The following is a 15,831-nucleotide window of genomic DNA, read 5'->3' on the forward strand; positions in this document are numbered from 1 at the left end:
TGCTAGAAGAGGAGCAGCCAGGACTCGACCTAGTGCTTATATAAGATGGCGGCACTGCAGGCGGAGGCTTAGCCTACTATGGCACAGAGACAGTTGCATTACATTTTTTTTTCATATATACAGCTTTAAGAGCATAATGATACTTCCCACCCTACCCACTCTCCTCCCTCACTCCCACCCTCCATCCTCCTTTCTTTCTTATTTTTCTTTTAATTTTTACAATGACATACTTTCAGGTTACTTTATAATCAAAAGCTTAACATTCCACTAAATAAAGAATTCAGCAAGTAGTAAGTAGAAAAACCACTATTCCTCAAGAGTATAGACAAAGGCTATAAACAATAATCAAATACCAAAATGTCAATTTCACTCTTATATGTTAAACTTTTTATACTCTGTACATTGTCTTTTAATATGCTTTTCTACCTAAACACGTGTTAGTTTCCTTAATTATGTACATTGTCTTTTAATATTCTTTTATACCTAAGTACATGTTAGCTTCCTTAATTAAGACATTATTCCTTATGAAGTAAAAATATTTTAATGAAATCTTGTTGAGATCTTGGATTTATGGTTCTTTTTCTCTCCTAGACAAACATTTTACTTCCTTTCTGTTCTTACATTGAAGATTGAGATACAACTTCTACGTGCCATAGAAAATCTTATAATTATCAACAATATATATCCTCTGATATCATGCCTTGAGAAGGGTATATCAGCCCTGTGGGATGCTTCCCAATAATTCATAACCTCAGTCCAATCATGAAAAACATCAGGCAAACCTAACTGGAAAAACATTCTGTAAAATGACTAACCAATCATCTTCAAAATCTTATAAGTAACTCTCATTCCATTAAACAAGCCATACTTTCAAAAGTGCCCATTCTATAAATTTGACAAAGATTGAAAATACTTGAAAAATTATTCTTTTAGAAAGATGTTTCATTAAATCAATGGAGTGATCAAAATGTTACCTGCTAGTTTGCCTAAAATAAGCATGTTCCAATAGTTTTATAACACGTTTCCATCACATTTCTCCACAGGTGATTCAGCTAATCTAACCTGCAGAGCTTTCTTTGGGTATAGTGGAGATGTCAGTCCTTTAATTTACTGGATGAAAGGAGAGAAGTTTATTGAAGATCTGGATGAAAATCGAGTTTGGGAAAGTGACATTAGGTAAAATAATTTTTTTTCTTTTAACCTGTGAAGTCAAGATTAAACATTTGCTCTGTTCACAAATGGAAAATGAGGTAAAAGAAGGAGGGTTTTTTGTTTTAACATTTCACAGTACAAATATGCTTTTTCGTATTATTTAATGGCCAAGAAGCAAAAACATTGTTAAGAGACTATGGAACTGCAAAGTACGAGTGCAAAGAATTTAGGAGAATAAAAAGAAATGTTTATAATGCTTAAGCTTCTTTTTTAGAAAAATGTATTTACTGATTTATTTATTTGCTTTTAAGAATCAAGGTATTTAATGCTGATGAAAAATGTACTTAAGCATAGATAGTTATTTTTAATCCTAATGTAAAATGTGCAATATTAATAACAACTCAGTTACACCCACATCAACATGATGATCATTTCTAAACATTCTCCCCTCTAAAGGTTGCATCTTCTGGGTATATATGAGCATTTTAACCCGTGTTCTGCATTTTAAATGTCAAGACTTTGAAAACATTGTCAAAGGTAGAAGAGAAAATGTTGTTCAAAAGAACACAAAAACATATAAAACTGTCATATGAGATTATTTCTACTGGGATCTTCTTTCTGACAACAAATACACAAGAATATCATACTTTAGAATACTACAATCAGATTCTGGAAGGCCCAGATGGGCAATTCTCCAATGCGAACTAAATATGCTCGTCTGCCATTTTTCACATTTAAAACTTCAGTCTTTTCTTTTACCCATATGCTCTGAAATGCTAAAATTAAAAAAAAAAAGGACCATAAACTTCTTAACTTTTACCTCCTCTGGTTTTGTGTATATGGGGGAAGGTTCTAGAAAGGTATCTTTTCCTTCATGCTAAAGTAGGAAATGTTGCACAGATGAGTTACTCACAGGTGGGTACAATGAGAATAGAGAAAGGGAACCCCTGTTTGAAGTTTTCCATTTGAACTTAAAGATGGCTAAAATCTTTGATAGTGATGTTAGCAAGCACTGATCATTAATTTTAAATGTCAGAATTAAACACTTTATTAAAACTTTTAGTCTATAGGTTTATAATTTCATGCTTCTTTAAAAATAAAAAAAAATTAAGCAAATGGTTTGTTTTAACAAAAGTCAGCCTTGAGGTTTCAACTGAAATGTCAAAATAGCTCAGAAATTTTCTTCTTTTTGTAAATTAACCTGATATATAATCAGGCCTCCAGCCATAGACATTACAATTTCTTATCTCAGATTTACACCATAGTTCTTCTTAAAGAAAAAGCAATTTGTATATTTTTCCTCAAGGTCTCTCTCACCTCTTTATTATGACAGTGTGATTGTCCTGCTAAGAGAGATAATTAACTGCAACTTCATTAGCATCTACAAAGACAAGCTTCCTCATTAGAAGTGAAGAAGAAAAGGGCATGATATAATTTAATTAACATAGCATCAATGAGTAGCCAAACGTGAAGCCCAGATGCTGTAGGTATTTTCAGATCAGATTCAGATACATGTACATTTATTTCTTTTTCATGTATGTGTATGTCTGTCTGGGTTTTTTTGTTTGTTTCGTTTTGCTTTATGTTCTAGAATTCTTAAGGAGCATCTTGGGGAACAGGAAGTTTCCATCTCATTAATTGTGGACTCTGTGGAAGAAGGTGACTTGGGCAATTACTCCTGTTATGTGGAAAATGGAAATGGACGTCGACATGCTAGTGTTCTCCTTCATAAACGGGGTGAGTATAACCTAAGTTATAGCCATCAACTGAGCATACAATCAGAGGGCAATCATTGGGAACCAAAACCAGATGAAATTTTGTTTTCCTGCATATACTTGCCCTAAATAAAATAATCTCATTAGCACTAGGGGCATCAGAGCAGACAGAGATTCAAATTTGGATTCCTTGCTCTGCTTTCATATCAACTGTGCAGCCTTGGGCAAGGTATCTAGCTTCCCTAAGCTTCAGTTGCCTGAAATACAGAATAGAGAAAACAATAGGATCAACTCTTTAGTGTGGAGTAAGGATAAAAGAAGATCATAAATGTGAAGGGCTTGACACAGAGCCTGCAAAAAGAAAGCATTTTAGTTAAATGCTATTTATTGGAAATAGGCATTAGTTTATTAAAAATGACCAGATGTTTTAAGTCAAAGATTGTATTTCTTATTGGAAGGTTTCCTTTAGTATAAGAACTATTTCTGGTGGTTTCTCCATTGCAGAGTTTCTTGATAATTTCTTTATCTCCCACTAATAACCTGTTCAAGTGTAATATCCTTCCTTATTGAATAACAATTCATTGTAAGATAGGTTGCAGTTGAGTACAAAGTCTGCTGCACTAATTCTAACTCCCTAGCAGCCCCATCATGTTATGCATAGGGTTATAATATATATAAATTTGCATTGAATTGTTTGCCTTTTAGTGAAATTTTTGTGCACTTTACAAGAGAAAAATATTACTCTATATTATACTAAATGAAAACTTTCTAGTCTTTGGCAAAAGTACACTTGAAGTTCACTTACTCAGCAAATTTTCCATGATTTTAATTTCAAAGAACATGTTTAATCCTAGACTCTTTGAGGTTTGAAAAAAAAACAGAGCATTGAAGACTGTTTCCCCTACTTTATCGGACAATAGATTCTTTTTGAATAATGCTACTGAAAGCTATTAAAACAGACACCTCTGTTGTCAAGGTGACTACAGTATTAAAATAGCCTACTTTTGAGGATGTGAGTTGAAAGAATGTAAGCAGCAACTAGCAACATAATTATTTCTTTCTATGGCTTAATATATAGTAAATGGAGGAATTTGCGTGGAAGTAGCATGCATATACAAGAACAGAAATAGCTTCTCGGGGTTGGAAGCAACATAAATGTCATGTAATTGAACTGCTTATCCTCCCATAGCATCTTCTAAAGTGGGCTAACAGCTTATATTGGCGCATATTCCCTCTCAAGGAAGCTCATTCTATCTTTGGGGAAAAGTCTGTTAAGAAGTATCCCTTTTTGACTGTCTATTCATTGACCCTAGTTCTATACATCTAGTCACTTTTTCCCAAGAAACCCCTTCAAATATTTGATGATAGCCATCATGATCTTGCTGGATCTTTACTTTGCCAGATTCAACTGCTTTTGCTCCTTTTGTTTATTCTTCATGGTATGGAAGAAATCCTTGCACTATTTTGATCACTCTCTTGAGCATGCTCTCATTAAAGACTTTGAATTATTCCCCAAGAACGGACATAGTGAACGGAAGATATAGGGCATATTCAACAATATGTTGACCTAGATAATGTTTATTTTCCTTTGGGGAAAGATTGGGGTGACAATTAAGCAACAATCATAAGGAGAGAGGAAGGAAAACTGAGTTTTGTCTAAGGATAGAGCTATTAAAGCTCTGTTTTGACAGACAGGCACATAGCCAGGAAGGTGGAGCACCACCCTCCCTCCCAGGGCTAATTTTAGAATGTGAAGCTCAAGGTTAAGTTTCACAAAGCTACAAAGGCTTCTGCTTCTAGAAAAATAAGTGATTGAGGAATCAAGGAATTTGTTTGAAAACACTTTTCCAGTAACATCTGATTCCCTAAACATGAAAAAGTAAATTGTGGCCAATGTTAGAGTGTTCTTCAATCCTAAGACTTCCACAGTGTTTTTTCTAATATTTATTTTTATCAATAGGATTTAATTCTTAGTAAAATAAAAACATTAAGAAACCAAAGGACATCAAGGCCCTGTACACCAAAAGTCCCTGTTAACGTGAACGTGTGCCTTCTTTTTAAGGGAGCTGTGGTGAGTCATCAGATCACAGAGGCAGGGATGGATGCAATCTCTTGCTTTTGAGGGGCTCATTACCAAGTGGAATGATCTATTCCACCCCTCCTGCAGGAAAAGAAAGGTCTTCATCAATAGATGATACATCAACAACTTCGCCGGCCCTGTAAGGTTCAGAAGAACAGACTATAGCATTTGTGAGCTGATCAGTTTGGGTCTTTGATCATAGAAGTTCCAGAAAAAGCATACTAGTAATTATGTAATTATCAGATGATAGATTACTCAGAAGATTAAGGTTCTGAGAAGGAACTGAGACTTTCTGCTATTAATCATATTTTTCTGCCACTGACTCATGAATTCTTTAACAGCCCTTAAAAGTCTTCTTTTTACAAATCTCCCTAGAGATACATATTGAAGCATTTGTTTGGGTGAGTATTTGGCTGACAGTTAAGAAGTTGGTTAGGATGCCCACGTTCCATATCCGAATACCCAAGTTTGTTCACTGGCTCTGACTAGGATTCCAACTTCCAGCTAATAGAGACCCGGGGAAGTAGCAGGTGATGCTTCAAATAGTTGGGTCCTTGCCATCCATGTGTGAGACCTAATTCAGGCCCAGCTTCAGCCCATCTAGCCTCAGCATTGAAGGTATTTGAGGAGTGAAACAGCGGGTAAGAGCACTTGCTCATGCACCTGCACTCTCTCTCTTTCAATTAAATAAACAAAAAAATTTTAAAAACACATCTGTTGAATACAGGTCTTGGACACCACAAACTGTCATTTTTTTCTGACAAGTAAACTTTCCTAGGACATATCTTTGCAAAAGTTATCTTAGCATATTATCTCTTGTTCACTATTGTTGATATAACATGATTTCTGAGCCTTCAAATGGGTGGTATGGATTCTTTGAAACAACACTCTTATATATCAAATGTGTTTTCCTTAATGCCAAGAGGATACTGTAATAAATAATTCAGCTACATTTGAGTTAGGCTAGATGGTGGATCAGCCTTTATCTTTATAAAAGACTCTTAATTCCATATAAGTCAATTCTACAAGAACATTTTACAATAGAAAAACATTGCTTGAGAATATCCCTGGCTGTCAGTTTCTACAGCCAGGAAGGGTACTTGGACAGTTGGAATCATGGCAGATACACAACACAGATATATCTCTCTTAGTTTACAGAGCACTTGGATATGAAGTGGGGCAGAATTTAACAATGAAGAAACAAGGCCCATGGAGTCATACTAATGTATGACTATTCTGCCCCTTACACCTCATTTCTAGTTAACAGCTTCTTTTCAGTCCTAATTTGCCAGTCCTGGCCTGGCAAGCTTGACTGTTAGTTTCTGGCCCCCAAAACATCCAAAATAAATGGTTGCTATATTTGTTACTGGGTTATTTCTTGTTTCTCCCACTGCCCATATTTGATTGAATTCCATGTCTAAGGCTCTGCATCTTCTACTCAGACGTCTTTGTTAGGATTTCTAATTGTTTTTTTTTTTTTTTTCTGACGGGCAGAGTTAGGCAGTGAGAGAGATAGAGAGACAGAGAGAGAAAGGTCTTCCTTCCATTGGTTCACCCCCCAAATGGCCACTACGGCCGGCGCACTGCGCCAATCCGAAGCCAGGAGCCAGGTGCTTCCTCCTGGTTTCCCATGCAGGTGCAGGGCCCAAGCACTGGGGCCATCCTCCACTGCCTCCCCGGGCCACAGCAGAGAGCTGGACTGGAAGAGGAGCAGCTGTGACAGAATCTGGTGCCCCAACCAGGACTAGAACCTGGGGTGCCGGCGCTGCAGGCGGAGGATTAGCGAAGTGAGCCGCGGCGCTGGCCCAGGATTTCTAATTGCTACTGCCTATCTAAAAATGCATTAAACACTGATTGTCAGTTTTCCTCCCAAGCTCTGGCCTTGTCTATTCCCCCCATTCTATTCTGTATGTTTTCCATTTTTCTGACACAAATAATACTCAAATACCCTGCAGCTCTATACTCTGACCTCAGAACTAGTCAAACTTTGTCCAGTCAGGCAGTCCTAAATTCCTTCTTGTCTGTTTATTTTGTTCATATTATCTCTCTGGATGAGGGCATGGACTTGTCTGTGCTATCTTGGGCAAGCCTTCATCTCTGTGAGCCTCAAATTTCTCTTCTATAAAATGGAAATAGTAAGAAGACCTACAACATAAAGAAGCTGTGGGAATTAAATGAAGTTTATATATGTTAATAGTTATCACACTGACACCTACTTAGCACTTAATAAATATTAACAAGCTACTACAAGATTTCCCTGCTCCAACTATGTCATAGTCTGGGTAATGAAGGATACAGTAATTGCATATTCCTTTTAAAAAATCCCTGAATTCTAATTCATCTTTTATCAAAATACTCAGCTTTAGCTCCAGTGATTTTCTTATATTGATTCTGAATTTGACCTTATGATAGATTTACATTGGTTTGAATGTACTTTTCAAAAAAAAAAGGGAGCTTAATTCATTTATTCGTACATGTAACAGTGATAACTAAGAAGCTACATGTGCCTGGGTTTGTGCTAGCCACTCATAAAATTAAATGAACAAGAAATAAGGACCAATATAATTTGGAATTTTGTCATTTACTTTTTAAATTACATTGATACTAAACATCCCTAATATGGAATTGTGCCTCTAGTGCATGTTGGACCTTGAAACTATCACATTAAGGCTGTTTATTAACAATCTCCCTCTAAATGGTTATGTTTACTTATATTGATTACAATAATATGGCAATTCATTCATCACAAATTAGTTTGGAACAGGCAAAGTATCTATCTGAGAGATTTAGCACTAGTTAGCGATGATAAGCATCTAGGCTTTCTCTATTCTCCCTTAAACCCATTTTCTTTCTTATGCACACTCTCTCCCTCCAAAGAATTTAATCAATGGGAATTAGACTTGCTCAATAAACTCCCTAGTCCTCAAAGTATCTTTAGTAACATAATTAACATGCACATCACTTAGAATGCATTGTTTTAAAGCTGAATGAATTTAGACCCAGTGGACTGTTTATGCCTTCCTGCAATGACTCATCTTTGTAATATGTACCCCTATCCTTGTTAGTATTTGCCTAATGCACTTATTTACTCAGTGATATAGTGAGATGTCGCTCCCCATCTTCGTGGAGGAACGACACAGGACCCTGCGCTGTTCTTTTGTCTGCTCGGCCCTCCCCGGGTTTGCTGCTGGTTCTTCCCGGGTTGGCTACTGACCCTTCTACCTCCGTGGAAGGGCAGTTCCCCCTGGCCACATTCCCCACTTCCGCAGGGGAGCGGCACACCGCCGGCCGGCTTTCTCGGGGGCTGCACAGGTATTCCCTTAGATGTTCCCCTTAGATGTTCCTCGTGCATGCCGTCTCTCTCCTCCTTTATAGTCCTCCTCCGCCAATCCCAACTCGGCTACCCACACGCCGAGTACGCTGCTCTCCAATCAGGAGCAAGTCCTACAGTTTATTGGTTGAACTGGAGGCAGCTGTGCGGAAGCTGTTTACTTCTCTCCCAGCGCCATATTGTGGGAGAGCAGATGCATAGAATAAGTCTTAATTCCAGTAACTCAGTCCAGTCCGGGCTGCTCCCCACAGATCCCCCTTTCTTTTTATTTTTTGGCGATACACGCCTGTCTTCGGTGTCCCGCGGCACACACTCTGCTCTACTTGCTAGAGTTGCCACAGGCTCTTACAAGTCCTATCAATCAGGCAAACCGAATCCGGGTCCTCTCTTCGCCATGTTGTGAGGAGGTTTTTAGGCGCTGATGCGTGCCTGTGTTCGGTGACCTGCGGCTCATACTTTGGTCGAGCCGCCTGCTGGCGCTTACCGCCTTAATCAGGCAGACCGAATCCAAGCTTTCTCATTGCCGTATTGTGGGGGAGACTTATTAGTGTTGGTTCGTGCCTATCTTCGGTGACCTGCAGCTCATACTCTGGTCGAGCTGCTTGCTGGTGCTTACCGCCTTAATCAGGCAGACCGAATCCAAGCCTCCTAACTGTTGTATTGTGGGGAAGCCTTACTGATGTTAATTCGTGCCTGTCTTCGGTGACCTGCGGCGCATAAGCTGCTAGCTGCCCGCAGGTGCTCATCGCCTCACTTAATCAGGCAGACCGAATCCAAGTTCTCACATTGCAGTGTTGTGGGGAGGCCTTTCTCTTTCTCTATTTCTCTATCTCCGGGCATTCCTATCTCTCCCATTTTACTTCTATCTTCCAGCATTCCTATTTCTCTTTTACTTCTAAACTTCTGTTTCTCTTATCCCTGCGGCTTTCCGGCGCCTCGCCCCGCCGGCGGGTTCCCGGCTCTGCGCCGCTTCAGCCCGCGCCTCTCTCATCTGCACGGCTTGGCTTTGCGCGCACACTCCGCGGTCTTGCACTTAACCCTTTCGCGTCTGAACCACGGCCTCGCGCCAGCCCCGCGTTCCCTATGTACTTGAGCCCCGCATGCTCTGTCTGCGCGCGGCAGCCTCCACGAGTCACACAGCGTAGCTTACGTGTCCGCCACTAGCATTCAATCTAAGTTCCCCGGGCTAGCCTGGCGAATTCAACCCAGCTTACGTCTCCGCCCCACGGTTTGGCTTCCCGTCCTTTGCTCCCCGGGCTAATTAGACGGATCCCAACCAGGCTTACATTTCAGCTTCTGGTTTCAACTTTTCGCCCCCTATTCCCGGGCTAACTTGAGAATCCCAAAGTGGCTTTCGTTTCAGCCTCAGCCTGCCCCCCGCGGCTTCAATTTCCCTAACACTTTTCTCTACCCGGTATGTTTCCCTAAGTTTTCTTCCAACAATATTCCTCCCTCATTTCTCCTGGCCTCTCCCCACAGTCCGCGTCCGAGTCTGTTTGTTCTAGCTTTCACTTTCGCTTTCGACCTTAGAGATTTCTCCCAGCTTCCCCCCGTAGTCCGTATCCGAGTCTATGCCTAGGCTTTCAATAGCTTCTTCCGGCACCTTTTTCGTCCGGCTTTTCCCTAGGCTATTTGCTAGTCTCTCTCTCCGGTATTTTCCCAGTTCTTCCCGTTTCTTCCCTCCTAAGTTTCATGTCCGTCCTAGGTTTCCTATCCGAGTCACGGCACCATTATGTCGCTCCCCATCTTCGTGGAGGAACGACACAGGACCCTGCGCTGTTCTTTCGTCTGCTCGGCCCTCCCCGGGTTTGCTGCTGGTTCTTCCCGGGTTGGCTACTGACCCTTCCACCTCCGTGGAAGGGCAGTTCCCCCTGGCCACATTCCCCACTTCCGCAGGGGAGCGGCACACCGCCGGCCGGCTTTCTCGGGGGCTGCACGGGTGTTCCTTCAGCTAGATGTTCCCCTTAGATGTTCCTCGTGCATGCCGTCTCTCTCCTCCTTTATAGTCCTCCTCCGCCAATCCCAACTCGGCTGCCCACACGCCGAGTACGCTGCTCTCCAATCAGGAGCAAGTCCTACAGTTTATTGGTTGAACTGGAGGCAGCTGTGCGGAAGCTGTTTACTTCTCTCCCAGCGCCATATTGTGGGAGAGCAGATGCATAGAATAAGTCTTAATTCCAGTAACTCAGTCCAGTCCGGGCTGCTCCCCACAGTGAGAGAGGTTTCTTTTGAGGTTGGCCACTTGACATCTTTGACTGCTGATTTCAGAATATGTAAAAGCTGGGGCCAGCATGGTGGCGCGGCAGGTTAGGCCACTGCCTGTAACACTGGCATCCCATATGGGTGTGGCGGTTCAAGTCCCAGCTTTTGATCCAGCTCCCTGCTAATGTGTCTGGGAAAGCAGTGGAAGATTGCACAGGTCCCTGAACCCTGCCACCCATGTGGGCGGTAGAGAAGAAGCTCCTGGCTTCTGACTTCTGCCTGGCCCAGTCCTGGATGTTTACAGCCATTTGGAGAGTGAACCAATGGATGGAAAATACCTGTTTCTCCTCTCTATCTGTAACTCTGTCTTTCAAATAAATAAATCCTAAAAAAAGTATATGTAGGCAGGCACCACGGCTCACTAGGCTAATCCTCCGCCTTGCGGCACCGGTACACTGGGTTCTAGTCCTGGTCGGGGCGCTGGATTCTGTCCCAGTTGCCCCTCTTCCAGGCCAGCTCTCTGCTGTGGCCAGGGAGTGCAGTGGAGGATGGCCCAAGTACTTGGGCCCTGCACCCCATGGGAGACCAGGAGAAGCACCTGGCTCCTGCCTTCGAATCAGCGTGGTGCGCCGGCTGCAGTGTGCCAGCCTCGGCGGCCATTGGAGGGTGAACCAATGGAAAAGGAAGACCTTTCTCTCTGTCTCTCTCTCTCACTGTCCACTCTGCCTGTCAAAAAAAAAAGTATATGTAAAACCCAAACCTTACCCAATTATCAAAAAAAACTTTCTATATGGGAGCATCTTTCTAGAAAGACAATGACTTCTTAAATCGGAGTTGGAGTTCATGAGTCACTTCTGCTCAATCAGCTTACTCAATGCCAACATATTAAAGAACTTTAGTTATGTTTCTGTTGTATCTCTAGATCAAGGCCATCAGATTTAATTAATCTCTCATTGGATGAAATTTGACATTTGGCAGTCAAAATTTTCTTCTGTCCTGTAACCTTTTTTATTCTCTGCCCCTCAGTTTTGTGAGACATTTAAATAGCTGGCCCCAATTCCATACTTTTTGTCTTGGTAGCTCATGCCAAAACAAACAAAAACACTTGGAGGCTATTATGAATTGCCACTAAATTTGTAGACTTGGAAATTAACCTTTTGAGCTATTTCCTTAGATATAGACTGTATGGTTTAAGTTGAGATTAATGTTATTTTATCTCAGCAGTGGAATATCTTTTTCAAAAGCCTGTTGATCTCAGTTTTGGCTGATTGGTCACAGCATGAAGATTTGTTATATAAGATAATTTTGCCTTTTGGACATTTTGGTAATTCAGTTTTCTTCTCTGTGCACAATATCCAAAGAAGTATCTTTGTTACAAAAACAAAATACCACTGTCTGCTGAAGATTAACTTAATTCTCAATTAATAAATAACAAAGAGATCACCTTGGACAAAACTACTATTAGGACCAAGGATGATAAACTCTTTAGTTTTTTATTCTTCCTATTGATCCTTCATGTGTGCCAAACTCTTATGTATTGAATAAAAGTCGTTATAGTCACTGGAAGTCCTTTATTTGCTTTATTGAGTTTTACATTTATTTTATCAATTGTTAAGTTACTTTTTAAGAAACTGAGAAGCAGAGAGAACGAAACAGAGAGTTCCCGTCTTCTGATTCACTCCCCAAATGCCCACGACAGTTCGTAGCTGGAGCCTTTTAAAGAGGAAAAGGGAACACAATCTGGTCTCCCATGTGGGTAGTAGAAACCCAATTACCTGACTATATTAATGCTGTCTGTGAGGATCTGCATGAACAGGAGGCTGGAGTAAGGAACTGGAACCAGACATCAAACCCAAGTACTCCAGTATGGGACAAGGGTATCTTAACTAGAGTCAACCACTAGGCCAAATGCCTGTCCCGAAATGTTTAATTCTGATAAAGATCTTTATCTCATACTTTTCTATTATATGCTTCAATATCCCTACCACACTTAGTAAATGTGATGAACGGTTGATTAAATGTATTCTGAATAATCAAAACATTGTCTGCAGCAGGGTTTATCAATCTTGTCACTATTGACATTTTGGGCTGGATAATTCATTTTTGCAAGGGGGTCTATCCTGTGCATGTAGTTTGTCTAGCACCATCCTTGGCCTCTGCCAACTAGATACCAGTCATACCTTCCCAGTTATGACAGCCAAATATATCCACAGTGGTGACAAATGTCACCAGGGGGTTTGGGGATAAAACTGCCCTAGTTGAGAACCACTGCTCTACAGCATGGGTATCAGAAACCCCATCCCTTTCTGAAACTGATATCAGCATCTAAGCTACTCATAGTAGGGAAATTCAAAATGGAATGACAGATATTTTTAGTTGAAAACCCTTCAAAATTATACAAAATGTAAGCAGAAGGTAAACAGATGTATGCTTTTTTTATTATAAGCATTGACAGAAGTTAACTTCCTCGTTTCCACTTTTGAGAATCAAATAGAAACCTCTAGACTGGTTCTTCACAAACTTTATGGTACACATAGATGATTTAAGGAGTTTGTTAACAAGGAATTCAGATTCCTTAGTCTGTGGTAGAACTCTGGGTTTGAATTTCACTTGTCACTTACTGAGGCTGCTGCTATTGATGTGCAATATAGTCGGCACACCAAAGCCCTTAACCAGACAGCAAATCCTTCTTATAAACTCGATAGCATCTTTTTTAGGTAAGAAGCAACTAGCTCTCTAGAGCTCACTGCTTCCATGAGGAAGAAATGAAAGCAGGGTATAGCCAGTCAGTGGAACTATGACCTCATTCTTTTTGACTTGGTCCATGCCTTTGGACCTATTTAAACATCAGTACATTGCCCTTAGACTCTATTTTTTTAAGATTTATTTTTTATTTGAAAGAGAGAGAGAGAGAGAGAGAGAGAGAGAGAGAGAGAGAGAAATCTTCCATCCACTAATTCACTCCTCAAATGGCCAAAACAGCTGGAGCTTGGCCGATCAGAAGCCAAGAGCCAGGAGCTTCTTCCAGGTCTTCCACATGGGTGCAGGGGCCCAAGCACTTTGGCCATCCTACAATGCTTTCCCAGGCCATTAGCAGGGAGCTGGATCGGAAGTGGAGCACTTAAGTCTCGAACTGGTGCCCAAATGGGATGTCAGCACCACAGGCAGCAGCTTTATCCATTGTGCTACAGGGTTGGCCCCTAGATTCTTTTGTTAATTAGGTTACTTGCCTGATGTGTTCAGTGAAATTGTGTTTTATAGAATACACTCCCTACTAAAAGAGATGTTTGAAATGGCCTTCAAGTATTACAATAATTAACCTCTTAAATAAAGATAGCATTCATTGTTGGATACAGTTCCTGCATATATCAGGTTTTAAAACGAGAGTACACTTAGGAATCTCTCTCTCTCTCTCTCTCACACACACACAATTAGGCTGTACATAGTGTTCAGCCTATAAAAATAGCATTACCAAGGAGGAACAAAACATTTCATGAGCAGTAAACACTTCTGAATTCTTCTTGTGAACACTTGCATTCAACTAAATCTCAATCGTGTATAATAAGGAAGGATGGGTATAGTTTGGAATTGAACCACCACATATTATTGGTCAATGTAGATAAGCCATTCCTATGTGTTCAAAGGTTTAATTCATTTTAACAGCATTTGTCTAGCATTTAACAGAGGCTGTAAAACGTAATTAAATCTAATCATTGCAATTTTGTATTAGAAAATGACAAACAGGCAATTTAGAAAAAAGTAATACAGTTTTAAAATATTTACAAGAAGCCCACCAAAATCATCTAGCACAGAGCAAAATTGCATGTGTGTAATCACAGAGATCATGAACAGGATAGCATATTCATTGCCATCACCCACAAACAACCACTCAGACTTCCTTCTTGGAACCACCTTCATGTTCTCATTATTTCGAGGTAAAAACACCCTGTTGATTGATGATACTTCATATTCCACTTGAAATCTTACTTCACTCTGCTTAAAGAAGATAATTCATAGAATGGTGTTGTACGAAAAAGCAAAAAATGTCATTTCCATCCAATAAATATGTATTGAGTGCCAGCTATGGGCAAAGCACTGGATCAGGTGTCCTCAATAATTGAGTCACTGCTTCCAGAGGGATGTCCTCTACTGTCCTGGGGCATTGAAGCATCATTGTTGGGTAGAGGGAGTTGGTTGTGCATTTTTATGGCTGCAAATTCTCACATTTGGTTGAGAAATGGCACAACTGGGTCATAAAATTCAAGGTATAACTTTTAATAAGCAGTTCCTGTATGTCGAACTTTGACAACCAGGTCAGTAAAGTGAGAAATTAGACATGACACATAAAAAATGCTAACTACTCTCTCAGGTCATATAGTAGGAAAAAATGTGTTGATTTCCAATAGATTACCATGGTAACTTGTATTAGATTTTAGTGTTGAGAATTACATTTGCCATCTGTAAGAAATGTTAGCTATTTATCTCTACTTTTACAGCACATAATCTTTTTTTAGCATGTGTTCTATGAATAATATTATAATTGGAGGTTGATTTCTCCAAATTAAAAGTGGACATTTAAATCCTCTTAAATGGATTTTATTTTAAATAAAAAAAAATTCAGTGGTATGTTTAGGAAAAGACACAAAGATCATGTTTATGAATGTTTAAAAATCATTATCATTAATAGAGATTTTACATGAATAAAAATTTACCAAAAAGAGAAATTATGAACTATGAAGCAAAAGTAGACAGTTAACTTGAAAATGTTTTGTTTTCAACTCTTCAGTTGTTTGTGACCTACAGCAAATCTCTTTGCTCTTACTTCTTAAACCTTTATTTATTTATTTATTTTCATTTTATTTGAATGACAGAGACAGACAAAGAGGGATCTTCCATCTACTTGTTCACTCCCTATATGCCAGCAACAGTAAAGGCTGGGCTAGGCCAAAATAAGGAACCTGGAATTCAATCCTAGTCTTCTACATGGGTGGCAGGGACTCAAGTACTTGAACCATCAGGTGGTATCTCCCACGGTATGCATTAACAGGAAGCTGATTTGGAAGTAGAGTACCTGGAACTCAACCAGGCACTCTGATAGGGGATGGAGGTGTCCCGAGTGGCAACACAACTGCTACTCCATATGCTTGCTCTCACTCTACATCTATATTAGAAAACATGACATTTTAGGGTCCATCTTTAATTCTACATTATTTTCTCAAAGCACTAGTAATTTTCATGCATCAAAAATCAGTACATGCTGAGAGATAAGATAGTGACCTTCACATTGTGAAGCAGGGCCATGTTATGGCCATTTTAGTAAAAGAAAATTTGTTATCAAGGATAGGCACTTC

The 15,831-nt window shown here is 40.0% G+C and overlaps 1 protein-coding gene across 3 annotated transcripts in view; it reads left to right on the forward strand.

The window, feature by feature from the left end:
• Nucleotides 1-15,831, forward strand: part of IL1RAPL1 (interleukin 1 receptor accessory protein like 1) — a 1,400,814-nt gene that overhangs the window by 1,352,831 nt on the left and 32,152 nt on the right. For all 3 annotated transcript variants that reach the window (XM_051827650.3, XM_089324493.1, XM_089324494.1), the window contains 2 exons: nt 1,044-1,176; nt 2,744-2,889. In XM_051827650.3, the coding sequence (XP_051683610.1) occupies nt 1,044-1,176; nt 2,744-2,889 (279 nt within the window). The remainder of the gene's footprint in view (nt 1-1,043; nt 1,177-2,743; nt 2,890-15,831) is intronic.

This window comes from Oryctolagus cuniculus, chromosome X (assembly GCF_051225735.1).
Source record: "Oryctolagus cuniculus isolate XC-2025 breed Fujian yellow rabbit chromosome X, ASM5122573v1, whole genome shotgun sequence".
Classification (NCBI taxonomy): domain Eukaryota; kingdom Metazoa; phylum Chordata; class Mammalia; order Lagomorpha; family Leporidae; genus Oryctolagus; species Oryctolagus cuniculus.